Genomic DNA, 14,325 nt, shown 5'->3' on the forward strand with positions numbered 1-14,325 from the left:
CAAAAAATGACAGAAAATTATGGATTTAAATCAGTTATCATATATAAATGCTTTAGTTGCCTGCAGATTTTTTTCTTGATTCTTCTAGAACAAATACTGTTTAATATATATTTTATGTTGATAAGTTTTAATGTGGTTGTAGATTTTCTTATAGAGAAATTCAAATTTGCTGTTTTTTTTAAGGCAAAATAAACCTCCAAAAACTAGTTTTTTTATTAAAAGGTGAAGAGAATTTCAATAATCAACAGTTGTTAAAATAGAGTATATCTATATAAATAAAATAATGATTTAAAAAGCTTTTTTAATGACTAGCAGTAAAAAATGTATTTGTTTAACCATAACTTCAAGTGCCATGATAAAGTACAAAACACGCTATTTGAAAGGCGCGTGGTTTCCATAGAATGCGAAAAATTATTTTTTGCTTGCCTTTTTCTATCATACCCTTTGTTCTGAAAATTTATATATGAGTTTTAACCAAATCTGTTTCTATGGCACTTTCCACATTTTTTAACTAAATGCTCGATGCTTGCTGATTTTGACTCTTAAATATACTCAAAAAATTTTTCTTAGCTGTAATTTGTATTGAAACATTTGAAGCAGGGCTTCTATTTCTATTTGAAATTCAAATTTGGCAGCAGAGGGCGTGTCTTAGTTTTGTAATTGTTTACACCGGATGTTGTGTTATCATGTAGGCATGGCGGTGTAGTGTATTTGGGGGGTGTTTTTAATTTGTAATTGGGTTCGGGCTCGGGAGCCCATTTTCTCTCTCTCTCTTCCCGCGTTTCCGCCAAGCTGGGTACAGGCCATGTTTTTCAGAACTCCTTGATTTTGTAATATGTCCAATCAATTGTTTATAATCAATATATTATTTTTATCCAAAGTGATTTGATTGTCTTTATATAATTTTAGCGGCAAGAAAGCCAGTGCTGCAGTGTTCGACTTACTTTCATTTCTAGATAAATCCAACCTCCAAAAGATAAAATCAATAATTCAGATTTTTTTTTAACTCTGTATTGAAATGAGAATAATTAATAAAATTTAAAATCCTCACAACATTTACACAAAATACAAATAGCAAGTCCAAACAGTCCAAAATATCCAAACAAAAAAGATAAAACATGTCAATGTGATGGTCAACCATAAAAATTATTTCCACAAATGACCCATGTATTGAACATCTTTGGATTAGGTAGCCATGTTCTCACAAGGTTTAATACACATGTTGGCATTATGTCACGTCTGTGCCACTCCTGTCCTGGTTGATATAATGTTCCAACACTCGCATTTTTTTCTCAGCATATCGGGGATCACTCCATACTCCACGATGTAAAAGCATTGTCCAAAACCTTTTGTACTTCTCATTGCGTAATTTGGAATTCCTGGGATAGGGCAGTCTGAAGGGTTCCACTTTCCACCATAATTGTCTGTTGATGTCGTCCGTGATGCAGGGCTTGCAGTGACAGAATGGACATTCCTCTCTGTTAATGTCTTGAAGAATGAAAAAATTTTCTTCACCACCATCATTATTATCACTGCACTCTGCTCCCAAAAGTCCAGTATCTACAGATAATGCTACATCTGTCTTCACCTCTTTGTCAACACATTCTAATTTTACACACGTGTTCCCGCCAAATTTCTCTTCCTGTGATGAGTCAAGAGGCTGAAAATCCCAGTCGCTATGCAGATAGAAATGTTTTATGGCTTCCATTTGCATTTCACTCACATCCAAAATTAATCTCTGTCTTTCCCCCATTTTGCTTACAAAATAAAATAACACATCGATGGACTCTAACTGATTACAGTGTAGGTACTAATTGATGCTGCTGTATGAAGTCTACTCTAAACCCCCCCTCCCCCCCACATGATTAAATAGGTGATAAGAGATTGGTTTATTACCTTATGCAATTTTGTTGCAGGGCCAAACAAAGGAGAATTTTATTTATATGAATATTTTTTTTTATTTTTACTTTGTGGCTGATTTAAAAAATATATATATATTACTTTAAAATTAAAAATTAGATAATTAATTGTTTTCTTCAAAATTCACAATATTTGTGAGGGATAACACTTAATTATTTCTATTTTTATTACCTGTAACATGTACTCTCCTCCCTTTTCCCCCCCCCCAAAAAAAAACCCACAGCCAATTTAGGATGGTACTGTATTACTGACAATCAATATATATCTATACAATTTTGCTCAGAAATATCAGAAATCTTGTATCGAATCGTAAGAAATCATGGCAAAAAACGAAGAATCATCAAAGAAACGTCCACCAAATTTTAGGCTTGAAATTCCAGGTGATGGGGAATTTAGAAGTAAAATTCAAGGAAAACTGCAAAAGGTGAAATCATTTCTCACTTCTAAGAACAATGCACCTGTAAACACAGCATGAGTAATTGAGGAACTTTTGGACTTCTGGTTAAAAAAGCACTTGGAAGACCAAAGTGTCGAGGAGGATCAAATACAATTTCCATCAACATATTTGCAAGTCAGGAAGAAGGATGTTAATCAGAAAATGTTTGTTTGTGCAGATTCATCACTTCTAAATATATGTGAACTTTGTGAAGCTCATACAAAAACCCTCAGTGGAAAATTATTTTTTTTAAAGAAAACCATGAAAGGACATGTTCTATCTTTGCGCCTTCAATGTACCAAGGAAAAAATGCACAGTTATTCCTGGTCATCTTCACCATATCTACCTAATGATGAATATCTTGTCAACCACAGAATAGGTCATGGCCTCATGTGTAGTGGAATGCTACCATCTCATTACACAAGGTTTTCCAATGGAAGTGGAATAGGGTGCTACTAGGCCAGAAGGAAACAATTTTTTGATGCTTATAAAAATTCTGTCGAGGCTGAATATACAGATTCCATCCAAGAAGGTCTACATGAAGACTTGGATGGCATCAATATTTTAACAGATGCTAGACATGGATGGCGTAAAAGCGCTAAAGACACATCTGTAGTGGCCATTGGTGAGAAATGTAACAAAGTTCTGGATTGTGTACATGTAACAAAACAGCAAGACCCAGTTTCTCAACGACACGAAAGAATTGGTACAGGGAAAATTTATGAAAATTTCACCTCCCAAGATGTCACCATTAACAAATTTATTAAGGACACAGAAGAAACAATAAATCAGATGATTTATGGCATTCGATAAAGGCATTAAAGAAATCACTAAAAAATATATCCAGTGGTAGTAAGAAGTCTGAGGGTTTTACATGGAGTGAGCAGCTAGTGGACAGAACTGAACCTATTGCCACTCATATTCATTGGGCTGTTCGGCATTGTGATGGAAACCCCCAAAAGCTACGAGAGTGCATAGAGAATGTAATTCCTCACTACGAAAATTCACATGAAAAGTGTCACCCAGAGTCACGACGCAGAAAAGATGAAAATTATGAGCCTTCACGAGTTGTATTAACCAGTAAAATTGCAAAAAAAATTTTTAGAAAATACACTTAAAGCATCTGTAATCTACAAATATCCTGAAGATTATATTTTGGGAAAAGATATCTTCTATGTAGAGAGTTTCAATAATGTAATGAACATATTCCAGGACAAGAGAATTGTTTTTGGAGAAGACCAATATAAACTTAAATCAAACCTTGCTGTGTGCCACTGGAATGAAAATGTTGACCGGGAGCATACCTCTGTATATCATTCAAGAAACCCCAATGCACCACGTAACCAGAAAGGGAAAAAAGTGTATAAAAAACCTAACATTTCAATAAAGAGATAATATCTGGTGTAAATATGTAGGAAGCCTTTATTGAAATGGACTGCAAAAATATTGAGCCAAGATTATTGTGTACATTTTGAGGATTAATAATTGTAAATAAGTAGGGATGTCAAAATTGTCAATAACTGATATTCGAATATTCGATAGTACTATTCGAATATATTCGAATATCCGATAAAATAAATACATCTTGCATTATAATATGTATACATCTTCACTCTTTTGTCAAGCAATACATACGTTTTATGTCATTATTTTGGAATAAAATTTCATGTAGAGTTTTGTAAATGCACTTTAATAATATTCTTAAAATATTTTACAAAATATATGGAGAGTTTATATCCAAAACTTAATAAAATAATTTTCCCCCGAAAATTCAAAAGATTCTTTTAAGAAGTTCCAGATTAATTAATCATCTTACCAAAGTGTACACTGATAACCCTGCAGATTTATACCGCACAAAACAATTATCTAATGGAGAGACATTAAAAGCAATTACCTTTAGTTAATTAATTTCCTGATAATGATTTTTAATGATGTATACATAAACAAAATGTGTCCTTTTAACAATACAAACTAATTCTAAGTACTGGACACTGTTATACCTCTAATTAAATCATCAAATGAATAATTTATATTATTTTAATAGACACACTCTTCACACCTTAAAGGTAATCCAAGAAGAGTGTCTTTTAATTTTTTTTTAAATAAAATCTTATTATTGGTCAACGATGAGAATTTGATTGAATTTCTGATAAAACTTCAGTTTTTGTCAGATTTTCTGATGCTTGTATTCTTAAAATCCGAATATTCGAATCATGAATTTATATTCGAATATCAACTCTTCGAATGAATATTCGAATATTCGTTAAGATTTTTATTTTAATTAAAAGTGTTAACTAATTAAATCGCCGATAACCGGTCAATAAATCAGCAGTACTAGTATGTGCTGTAAATCCTGCTTTGTATAATTATCTCTGAGAATCATTAGAGCTGTTTAGCCAGGTATAAACACATGTGCTATCTTCTGTTATCATTTGCTGGAGTTTATTTTAACTTGGCTGCAGCAGTAAGCGCCGCCCTACACCAAATTTGCTTAATTGCACTACCACCGGATTTTCAGGTAGGTCGAGCTTGGCCTTTAAAGTATTAATTGCATCATGTATGATTATGGCAGGTAAATAAACATATATGAAAATATCATCGAGTTGATCAAGACCTGATTACAGGTTGGTATATTGTTTATATTTGATATCTTTATGAATGAATTGTTAATCATATTGTCTGTAGGTATGACAGAATGTATTTCGGTAGTTTGATATCGTATTCATGGATTCAAAATCTTAATCTCGGTCTAACAGTCCATTATTTACATCTACTCACCCTAAATCAGTTTGTTGTTAATGGCTTTATTTAGGGGGATTGTACGCAATACATGTGACAGTGTATTATTAAGTAACAATTTTTTTGACTTCACAACATAAGAGCAGAGAAATCAAGTGAACTGAGACTGACACAATAAAAAATGAAATCTTGGTTTATAACACAGGCATTACGTTTCATAGAATCAAGAAAACGAAGGAAATATCTGATAGTTAAATTACAAATAAGGAACAAGGAATGAAAGCTCTGACATCCAAATTTTTAGAATATGTATATTTTATATTTGAGAGATGAAACATGCAAACAAATCTTTCAAACGAATCCGATAGATTGCAGATTAAAACATAAAAGCATTTGAAATTTGCTTACAAAGGCTATTTTGCCTAGATATAATTTATGAATGGATCCCTGATGAAGGCAGGGACTTTGATTTACACCAATACTAAACCAAGCCGCCAAAACAGAAAACACTCGAAAGGGACGTTGAACAACATACAAACAATCATCAATCAAATATCGAAAAGGACGAGTTTTATGAAGTACGTGTATATGTACATGTACCTTCAAATTTAGGAGAGCACATTGACTGCATTTTGCTTATCATTTGTGTACTTAATCGGCGTGTTTCTTATCGTAACGTGACCGTTAGGTAACAGGTGAAGAACAATGTCGATGTATTCAATCTGCTGTCTATGTACAATGTTATATATTGCAAGAAAACTCTGTTTAAAGCAACATGTTTGTCTTTACAGTTTTATTGTTGTCGGTGTCTTCAGCTGTCAGTGTCAATCCTTGGGGTTGTACAACTGACTCTCTTTCTGATTTAGAAAGACGATTCAATAATTTGGAACAAAGGCTGGAAGTGCAAGAAAAGCTTAATACTGAGCAAGAAAAAGTCATTGAAATATCGAAAGTTAAAAATAAAAAATTAGAAGAAGCTGTGCAGACTTTCACTGCTACGATGGAAAATAAGGAAAAAAACGATAACAGACCAAAATTTGCGCTTGGAAGTAAAACAACTATGCAAAACAAAACAGCAACAGACTTTGGATTGAATTCATCGAACTCGGAACGAAGTCCATCGATATCTGATGCGCCTTCTAGTAAAATTAATTGTTGTGAAGAAGAGTTGTTGAACTTAAAGTACAAAATTCGTAAAGGGAGATCCATTACAGGTATGCTTCATGATGAAAGAACATCTAAAGATTATTAAAATATTTATGTACTGTAGTATCTGCATTTATAATAAAGAGAAAATAGTTATTTCATGTACTTTGGAGTTAACTGTCTTTTTATTCATAAAGGTGGAGTTGCATTCCACTCGTACTTGTCACATAATGAAGTTAATCCAGGGAGTCACCAAACAATCATTTTTGACAACGTTATTACAAATATTGGTGGGAACTATAATCAACACTCAGGAGACTTCATTTGCCCAGAGGATGGGGTGTACACGTTTTTTTGGACATTGTTTTGCTCTCGTGGTGGATATGTCTATTCCCAAATCGTTGTGAATTCGAATTCGGTCGGAGCCTTGTTTTGTAGTGGCCAAGGAGCAGACGAAATAAGGGCAACAACAGGTGTTGTCGTTGTAGAGATAAACTTGGGCGATGTCGTGTATATTAGGACACATCCTACTAACGGCATAGCCGGAATTATTTACAGCCATCCTACTTACCGATCATCATTTAGTGGATGGAAACTGTTTTAAATTAATTGAAATCAAAAAGAAATGTAATCATGCATTAGGTACTGTTATTCTTTGCAACAAGCTGCTTCAAGCAATTTACAATAAAAGAAACAGAATCTCTGCAACAGTTTATTGTTTTATCTCCTTATGTGTTTGTATGACGTTAAACGTTAATGTTTACCGCTGAAATGTCTTTTTAAAATATTTTGGAGAACAAATGGGTATGTTAAATGCTAAAATTAGGACATACATACTCACTGGGATATATTGAGTCGTATATTGAATAAAAGAAACAATCTGAAAAGGTTTAGAGTTATTCCCATTTGGTTAATTGCTGTAATCAGCGAATCATTGTAAATATTGTTCTGGACAAGCCTTCACCAGAGCAAGAGTACCTTACATATACTTGCAAAGTAGCAAATCGGTACAGATCTCTTCACAGGCAACTTAGCAACATATGATTCACATATGAGTATCATATGATTCTCATATGATTGGTTTCATATGAGAATCATAAAAAAGGGCATCATATATGAATCATATAATCTACATATGTTAATCATATGAAAATAAATTCATATGATTTGCATATGAATGGTTTATGTGTTTGTCAAGCCATTTGCATGTGTGAATCATATGAAAAGGGTATCATATGTCAATCATATGAAACAGTTATGTGTGTTCTCTTTCATTATTTTTCACATTCTTGTACACATTTAAAAATTAGATATTTCTGCTTTAGATGAAAATTCATTACATTACAATGATCTTTTCTTCATTGGTTAAATATTTTAAAATATCTGATAATGCTTACACAACTTTTTTGTTAAAATTATTTTTTCATCAAGAGAAATAAATTATTTTTCACAGTGTACATTCTAAACAAGAAAATACACAAATAAGTCTGTAGCATTTGTTGATACATATATTTAACATATTCTAAAATGAGTATAAATTATAAGATTTCAGCAAAATGATTAAGTAGTTAAACATGTATACATATACAAATGAATAACATGATTGGGTCATGTACTTGTACAAAAATACTATATGACATGAAAGTGTCCACAGCAAAATTGAAACATCAGCAATAACATTTGCCATGTATTTTCTATTGTAAATTTATGAAAAATCAAGTTATTGGATGTTTCAGAATACAAATAAGAATGGGAAATCTTTACAGGTCAAATTCAGACAAGATTGTGTACATCCTCTCCATTTCATTATTATTCCATATATTTCCTATTCCTTTTCCTTCTGCATCTTCCAATATTTTCAGTTGTCCTCCCGTTGATATGACCATTTTGAAAATCTTTTTGAACTGTACCAAAAATGCAAATCCACCAGTTCTCCCCTTCCTGAACAATTTCTTTGTGGCACAGAATGGTCTCTACAAAAATTTCAAAAATAAAAAAAACCGATTCTTAAATTTCGAAATCAATTTTACAACTTATATTAAAGTATCCTTAATATCATCAGCAAACAATCAATTCCCAATTCACCGACACAGATATGATACGAGATAAAACTAATATTATATATATGTTATACTAGGTGTTTTGTGGAATCCTATGATGTAAATTTCAAGACAATTACACTGTTGGAAGATATTGCTTCATATTATAATCATAAAAAGCTATATTTTTTTATTTTGACAATTGAATTTGGAATGTTCAAATAGTATATATTAATTCAAATTGCCAAAATTTAAGAAGATTTTGACATAAATAAATTTATATTACTTTTGGACACAAAAAACTACAGATAAGCAGATAGACAGAAAAAACAGACTTAGTTTGTGATTCCAGGATATCCTAGACTTTGTTGGGAAGATTATAACAAAGTCTATTAAACTGTGTGTAGTTACCTTAACTTTGCATCAAGCCTTGGATCTTTGGAATTTTTCTTATGAGAGGCTGACTGTTTATTGAACCTGTAAAACAAATAGTCATAGTAGATATTTTCTAAGTATTTTAAACTAAAACTTAAACTACAAAAAGAGAGATAACAAGTTAGTAGGTTCTCAGTTGTCTTATAAATATCTTACAATTGAGACTAGGTTATCTAGTGTTGGAAAAAAGTTTATAAATGTCAATCAATCATACATAGATGTAAATATTCAATGGATTATCTATCTGATGTACTTTCAACACATAGTCACATGCACATGTACTTGTACCTTGAAAGTTGCCAAATTCATTATTAATTTTTTGCTGAAATTCAAAAATTCAATTTACCCCCTGAAGTTATTGTATCTAGTTTCATAGCTTTTAAAGCAAGAAAATTAAAATCATACTTACGTATACCATATTGAAAAAAAGTGCCTTGGATTAAAAGTGTTTTATAATGTAGAATAAAACTTCTATATTATTGAATTGAATTCAGTTTTGATGAAGCCGTGCAAACAATGTAGAATTATAAAGGACCAAAAGAAATTATCAAGAAAAAATTTGTCATAAAGGAGTCATTACAGATATACACTTTAATTTTTATTGCAATATTTTTTTCCTTTAATATTGTGATGATGCAATTGTCTGTCAGAATCAGCTTTAGGATCAATAAGCTTTGAGTCTTATAAGCTTTGAGATTCTTGGACTTCATAAAAAGCAGCACTGAACTCAAGTTGTTGAATGCATCTATAAGCCATAAAACAAACATTTGTCATAAAGTTGATGAAAGAATCGACTTGATAACGATCTCAACATACAAACCGCCAACTGCTATACAGGATTTCTACTTTCACTTTCAAATCAGTACGGCCCCGTGGGGATCCGGGTTAGAATAGGTCCTCAGTACCCCCTTGCTTGTCGTGAAAAGCTACTAAATGGGGCGGTCCTTCGGATGAGACCGTAAAAACTGAGGCCCCGTGTCGCAGCGGGTGTGGCACGATTAAGATCCCTCACTGCTCAAAGGCCGTAAGTGCCGAGCATAGGCCTAAATTTGCGGCCTTTCACCGGCAATGGTGACGTCTCCATATCAGTGAAATATTCTGGAGAGGGACGTTAAACGGTATACAATAAATCAATCAATCAAATCAGTACGTAACAAAAGTCAAAGCAAAAAGAAAACAAAATAATGCCTTTTGCCTAACATGTAAATTGTAATGTTTACATATTCATTCAGAAACAAATTTAACCAAAATTACTTACAGATCACTAACATTACGTACAATAGGATTGCGAAATGCACAAGTGATGAGAGTATTATAGAAATAATTTCATACGAACCTGTAACCGTAATGAAAGGATATTAAAACAATAAGAATTAACCTAGAGATCTTTATAAAAACGTTAGAAAATAACTTATTTATTTATTAATATTGTATGAGAAATGCATTATTAAAAAAAATTTACTATTGATATATTTATTGAAATTATACCAAGGGCAAACTGGTGATCACTGTTTCATATGATTCTCATATGATCACTGTTTCATATGAATCTCATATGATCACTGTCAAAATATTCAGATGATTTTTATCAGTTTAACAAGGGCAACTTAGTGAATTTGGTTTCATATGATTCTCATATGATCAGTTTCATATGATTCTCCAATGACAACGGTCAAAATATACTTATGATTCTCATATACAGGGCCTTTCATATGAGAATCATATGTAAATATAATCGCATGATATACATATGAGTAATCATATGATCCTCATATGATTAGCCACATATGATTATCACATGCTTGTATATACATATGATGATCATATGATCCACATATGATCCTCATATTAAAGGCAATGCATATGTGAATCATATGTGGCTAAATTGCCTATGTTACGACATGATTAAAAAGAATTCAAAAGTGGTTGCGCTGAAAATAACTACCAAAGTACTGTGAAATCACAAATTTTCGTACATAATTGCTCAACAATTCTTCATTGACGAATTTCAAATCCCAAGTGAGCAAGAGATTTTATTCAAACCACTAAAATTTGACCCCACGAAAATATGCGATTTAACAGTAATCAAAACAAACTTTTTTGACATTGTATAAGCATTTTATCAAAAAATATATTCCATCTATAGACGGAAGTTCACTTAATTTCCCCATTAAATTGACACGCCACGTTACCATTCAGAACTCTCGGATATTTGTCAATACAGGGAACACATTCTTGCGTTAAATTGGGTCCGCACAACAATATCATTTTAAAGATGGAAGTTTCTATCTGTATCTATTTACTATGTGTTGTGATTTCTAATTTGTTTGAAGCCTTGTTCTGCAGTGGTCAATGAGCAGAGGCGGATGTTCAATGGGGAGGGGTGTTGGCACAAAGGGTACATGTAGAAAGGGGAGGATAATGGGATTTGTCCCGATCCCTTGGCAGGGAGGGGGGTGTGTGGGTTGGACTGGAAAATCTTCTGGAAAATGATGTCTAATCTGATAATTTTAAGATTCCTGAGTATTTGCCATGTCTTTATTTTATGCATCGTCAATTGGTCGTACGTCAAGGTCTGAATTCCACGATACAACAGATATGCAATTTTTGACACTTTAAAATTAATTGACTTCCTTGTAATTTCGAAAATATGTGTACTAGCGGATCATAAAAACAATGTATATGATGCTGATATTCAAACCGAGCTGAATAAATCATATACATTGGGATTTAAACACAGCGTAAAGGAAAAAAATATGGCTGTCTGGATTGGTATATATTTATCAACCTTTCTGGTGATAAACTATGAGACTAGTAAATTAAAAAATATCTATAATTTGATTAATTTCAATGTTCAATGTTCAAAATTCAATCTGTCTAAAGCCAAACTTATTTGTCTTTTGAAATTATACCTTTTTTGTCACTAAAAATCAACAAATTAAAATTCTTGCAGTTAAACTTATTCATTTAAGTCATACAAATACTAATAAAATTTACATGTAGGCTTTTATTTTTAGGATTTTTATAAAAGTTTCTTTATGTCATCTGTCTTTAAAAACTAATCGGGCGATCAAACAGGATCTAGGGAATTAAATTTCGTGAACAGATGTGTCTACTAAGGATCAGCTTACCATAACAAGCACAATACCATCTGGATAATCTCCGTTATGTAAAAGCATGTTACTGGTTGCGTTAGTGTGAACTTTGATATTCAATTATCAAAACCATTTAACAATGGAATTTGGCAAAAAGATTACCTTAAAAATGTTTTTTCACCACACCTCAATTTCAACATGCAATATCGCTCAAAATGTTCTCACAACAACTTTTCTTGAACTCAGTATTTAAATATTATACATTTATTGACTGAGTTTGAGTACCGTTATTGGAAATTGTAGTGCAAGGCAATGTATTTCTCATGAAATGGTTTGAATGCTCGAAAAATACGAATTGATGATGTTTAGTTTTCAAAGATATCTTATTTAAAAAACAGAGGAGACAAATGTCATCTGTGTTTTTTATTTTAAAAAAAAATGATTGAGTGATTGATTGTATATTGTTTAACGTCCCTCTCGAGAATTTACACTCATATGGAGACGTCACCGTATGCCGGTGAAGGGCTTCAAATTTTGACCTTTAGTCGGCACTCAGGACCATTGAGCAGTGAGGGATCTTTATCGTGCCAACGCCTGTCGCTGACACGGGGCCTCGGTTTTTAAGGTCTCATCCGAAGGACCCGCAACTTTCACCTCAAAGTGCCGAGCGCATGGCGAAGGAACAGTTGCTACCAATTTTAACGACTAGGCCGAGATACGAACTCACGACCTCCCGATCACGGAGCGAGCGCTCTACCGACTGAGCTACCGTGAACGGTTAAAAAAATGAATAATAAAATTAGAACTTTTGTAAGTTCCATGTTGAAACGGGTCAAATATTGATTGCATCTATCAATTCATATAATGTCCTTGTTGTCACAAAAAATGAATTTTAAGTATGACTGTGTATAATCAATTGACATTTAAATTACAATTATAAAGTCCCATTAAGGATATCCGATCCTCAGCCAGGAAGGATAACTCCAAAAATTACGATTAAATTCAAAATACATCAAAATGAAGCTTGAAAATTAAAGTTTTTCTCGCAACAATTTTCATTTTATTCATCTTTATAAGATTCAAGGTTTTTTGGAAGTCTTAGAAAAGGTCTTAAAAAAGTTGACATTTGTACCCTATAAAAGGAAAAAAAAATACTACAGTTTCAGAGAAACAAGATTTTCTTGAATCCAGCCTTAGATACCAAAGCTTATTAGCGTAATATGAAATAAGAAGTGATTTTTGGTGTCTTGCAATGATAGCAAAAGCCTTTTACACTATGTATTATAGAATACATGACAGAAATATAAGACAAAAAATACCAAATACGTATGAAAATCATCACAATTTTTCTGAATGCCTGGATACCTATCTTTTTTTAACCTAAAATATATTTGTTGATCAATTTGCAATTAGAAAATGCATTGCTAATATTCCAATTTGCTTTTTCTGCAAAAATATTGGAGGTTTGACAATTTTCACTATATAATATGATTAACTTGTATCTTTAACTTTAAAGAAATACTGTGGATAAATTTACTTAACTTTGTGGATTCAGAGATACTTTTATGATTATTTTTGATTACTTAACTGCGAATTTTATAAACCTGAGGATCGGACTACCTTAAATTAGTTATTGTTTTCTATCCAGATGGCTGGGTACGCAAAAACATATTTTCGCTTTCTCTCCAAAATATGTATTAATTTGAAAATTTGGATTAAATATATTTAGTACATCGACTGGACCTTGCATGAAGATTTCAAAATCAATTTCAAACATGTGCAATTGATATTATTAGATTATATTTTATTTTCTTCTTTGTACGTTGTTTGACATTCATAATGAACCCATAAGTGTGCTCTATTCAAAAAGACAGTGCGCCAGAGACGATACCCCATGTATTCATTTTTTGATAGGATACTTTAATATGTTGAAATCTTTAATGTTTCAGGTTGCTTCCAATTTTTATTGGTGAATAACTTATTTTAAGTTATGGTTTTTCTGTCCGTTTATTATAAACTAGTTACAGTCATTTACACAATGCTTAATTCGTCTTTAATTTAGAAAATTACCTATGCTGATAATTGAGGATAAAGGCCAGGGAAATTATTAGGCTATACTTTCCCTTCAGTGCGAATAGTCCACACATGAAAACAGTGCCACAAATGCAAAATCAATGCCTCTAGCACTGACAAGGTCTGTATAAGCTCTGCTTATGCCATCAGCTGAAAATTTTAATAAGAGAGGTCCAGTAAATCAAACTTAACTTACAACTCCTCCTTATAATTAGCTTCCTATTTTGGAATTTAATGTCTTTTTTCAGTCTTTAGATGCTATAATATCAAAACATTTTAAATTTGAATTCATAGATAGACACAGTATTTTTATGTTTTTTTTCAGGCAACAGAATTGAATATATGCTCGATTAGTCAATAAAGTTTCATAACATTTCTGCAGGTTGATAAATTTGACTTCCTAACACGTTTTATAGTACCTCACTAAAATTATAATTCCTTA

At 32.1% G+C, this 14,325-nt stretch overlaps 1 protein-coding gene across 1 annotated transcript; it reads left to right on the forward strand.

Moving 5' to 3' along the window:
- The first annotated feature begins 2,239 nt into the window (after positions 1 to 2,239).
- Positions 2,240 to 6,898, forward strand: LOC134241682 (uncharacterized). Its single transcript, XM_062723711.1, has 5 exons — positions 2,240 to 2,318; positions 2,874 to 2,981; positions 3,125 to 3,436; positions 5,887 to 6,309; positions 6,439 to 6,898. Exons 1-5 carry the CDS (start codon positions 2,240 to 2,242, stop codon positions 6,843 to 6,845), a joined length of 1,329 nt encoding a protein of 442 aa, XP_062579695.1. The 3' UTR covers positions 6,846 to 6,898.
- The last annotated feature ends 7,427 nt before the right edge of the window (positions 6,899 to 14,325 follow it).

Source organism: Saccostrea cucullata, unplaced genomic scaffold (assembly GCF_032062105.1).
Source record: "Saccostrea cucullata isolate Sc308-1 unplaced genomic scaffold, CSIRO_AGI_Scuc_v1 ctg1141, whole genome shotgun sequence".
Taxonomy (NCBI): domain Eukaryota; kingdom Metazoa; phylum Mollusca; class Bivalvia; order Ostreida; family Ostreidae; genus Saccostrea; species Saccostrea cuccullata.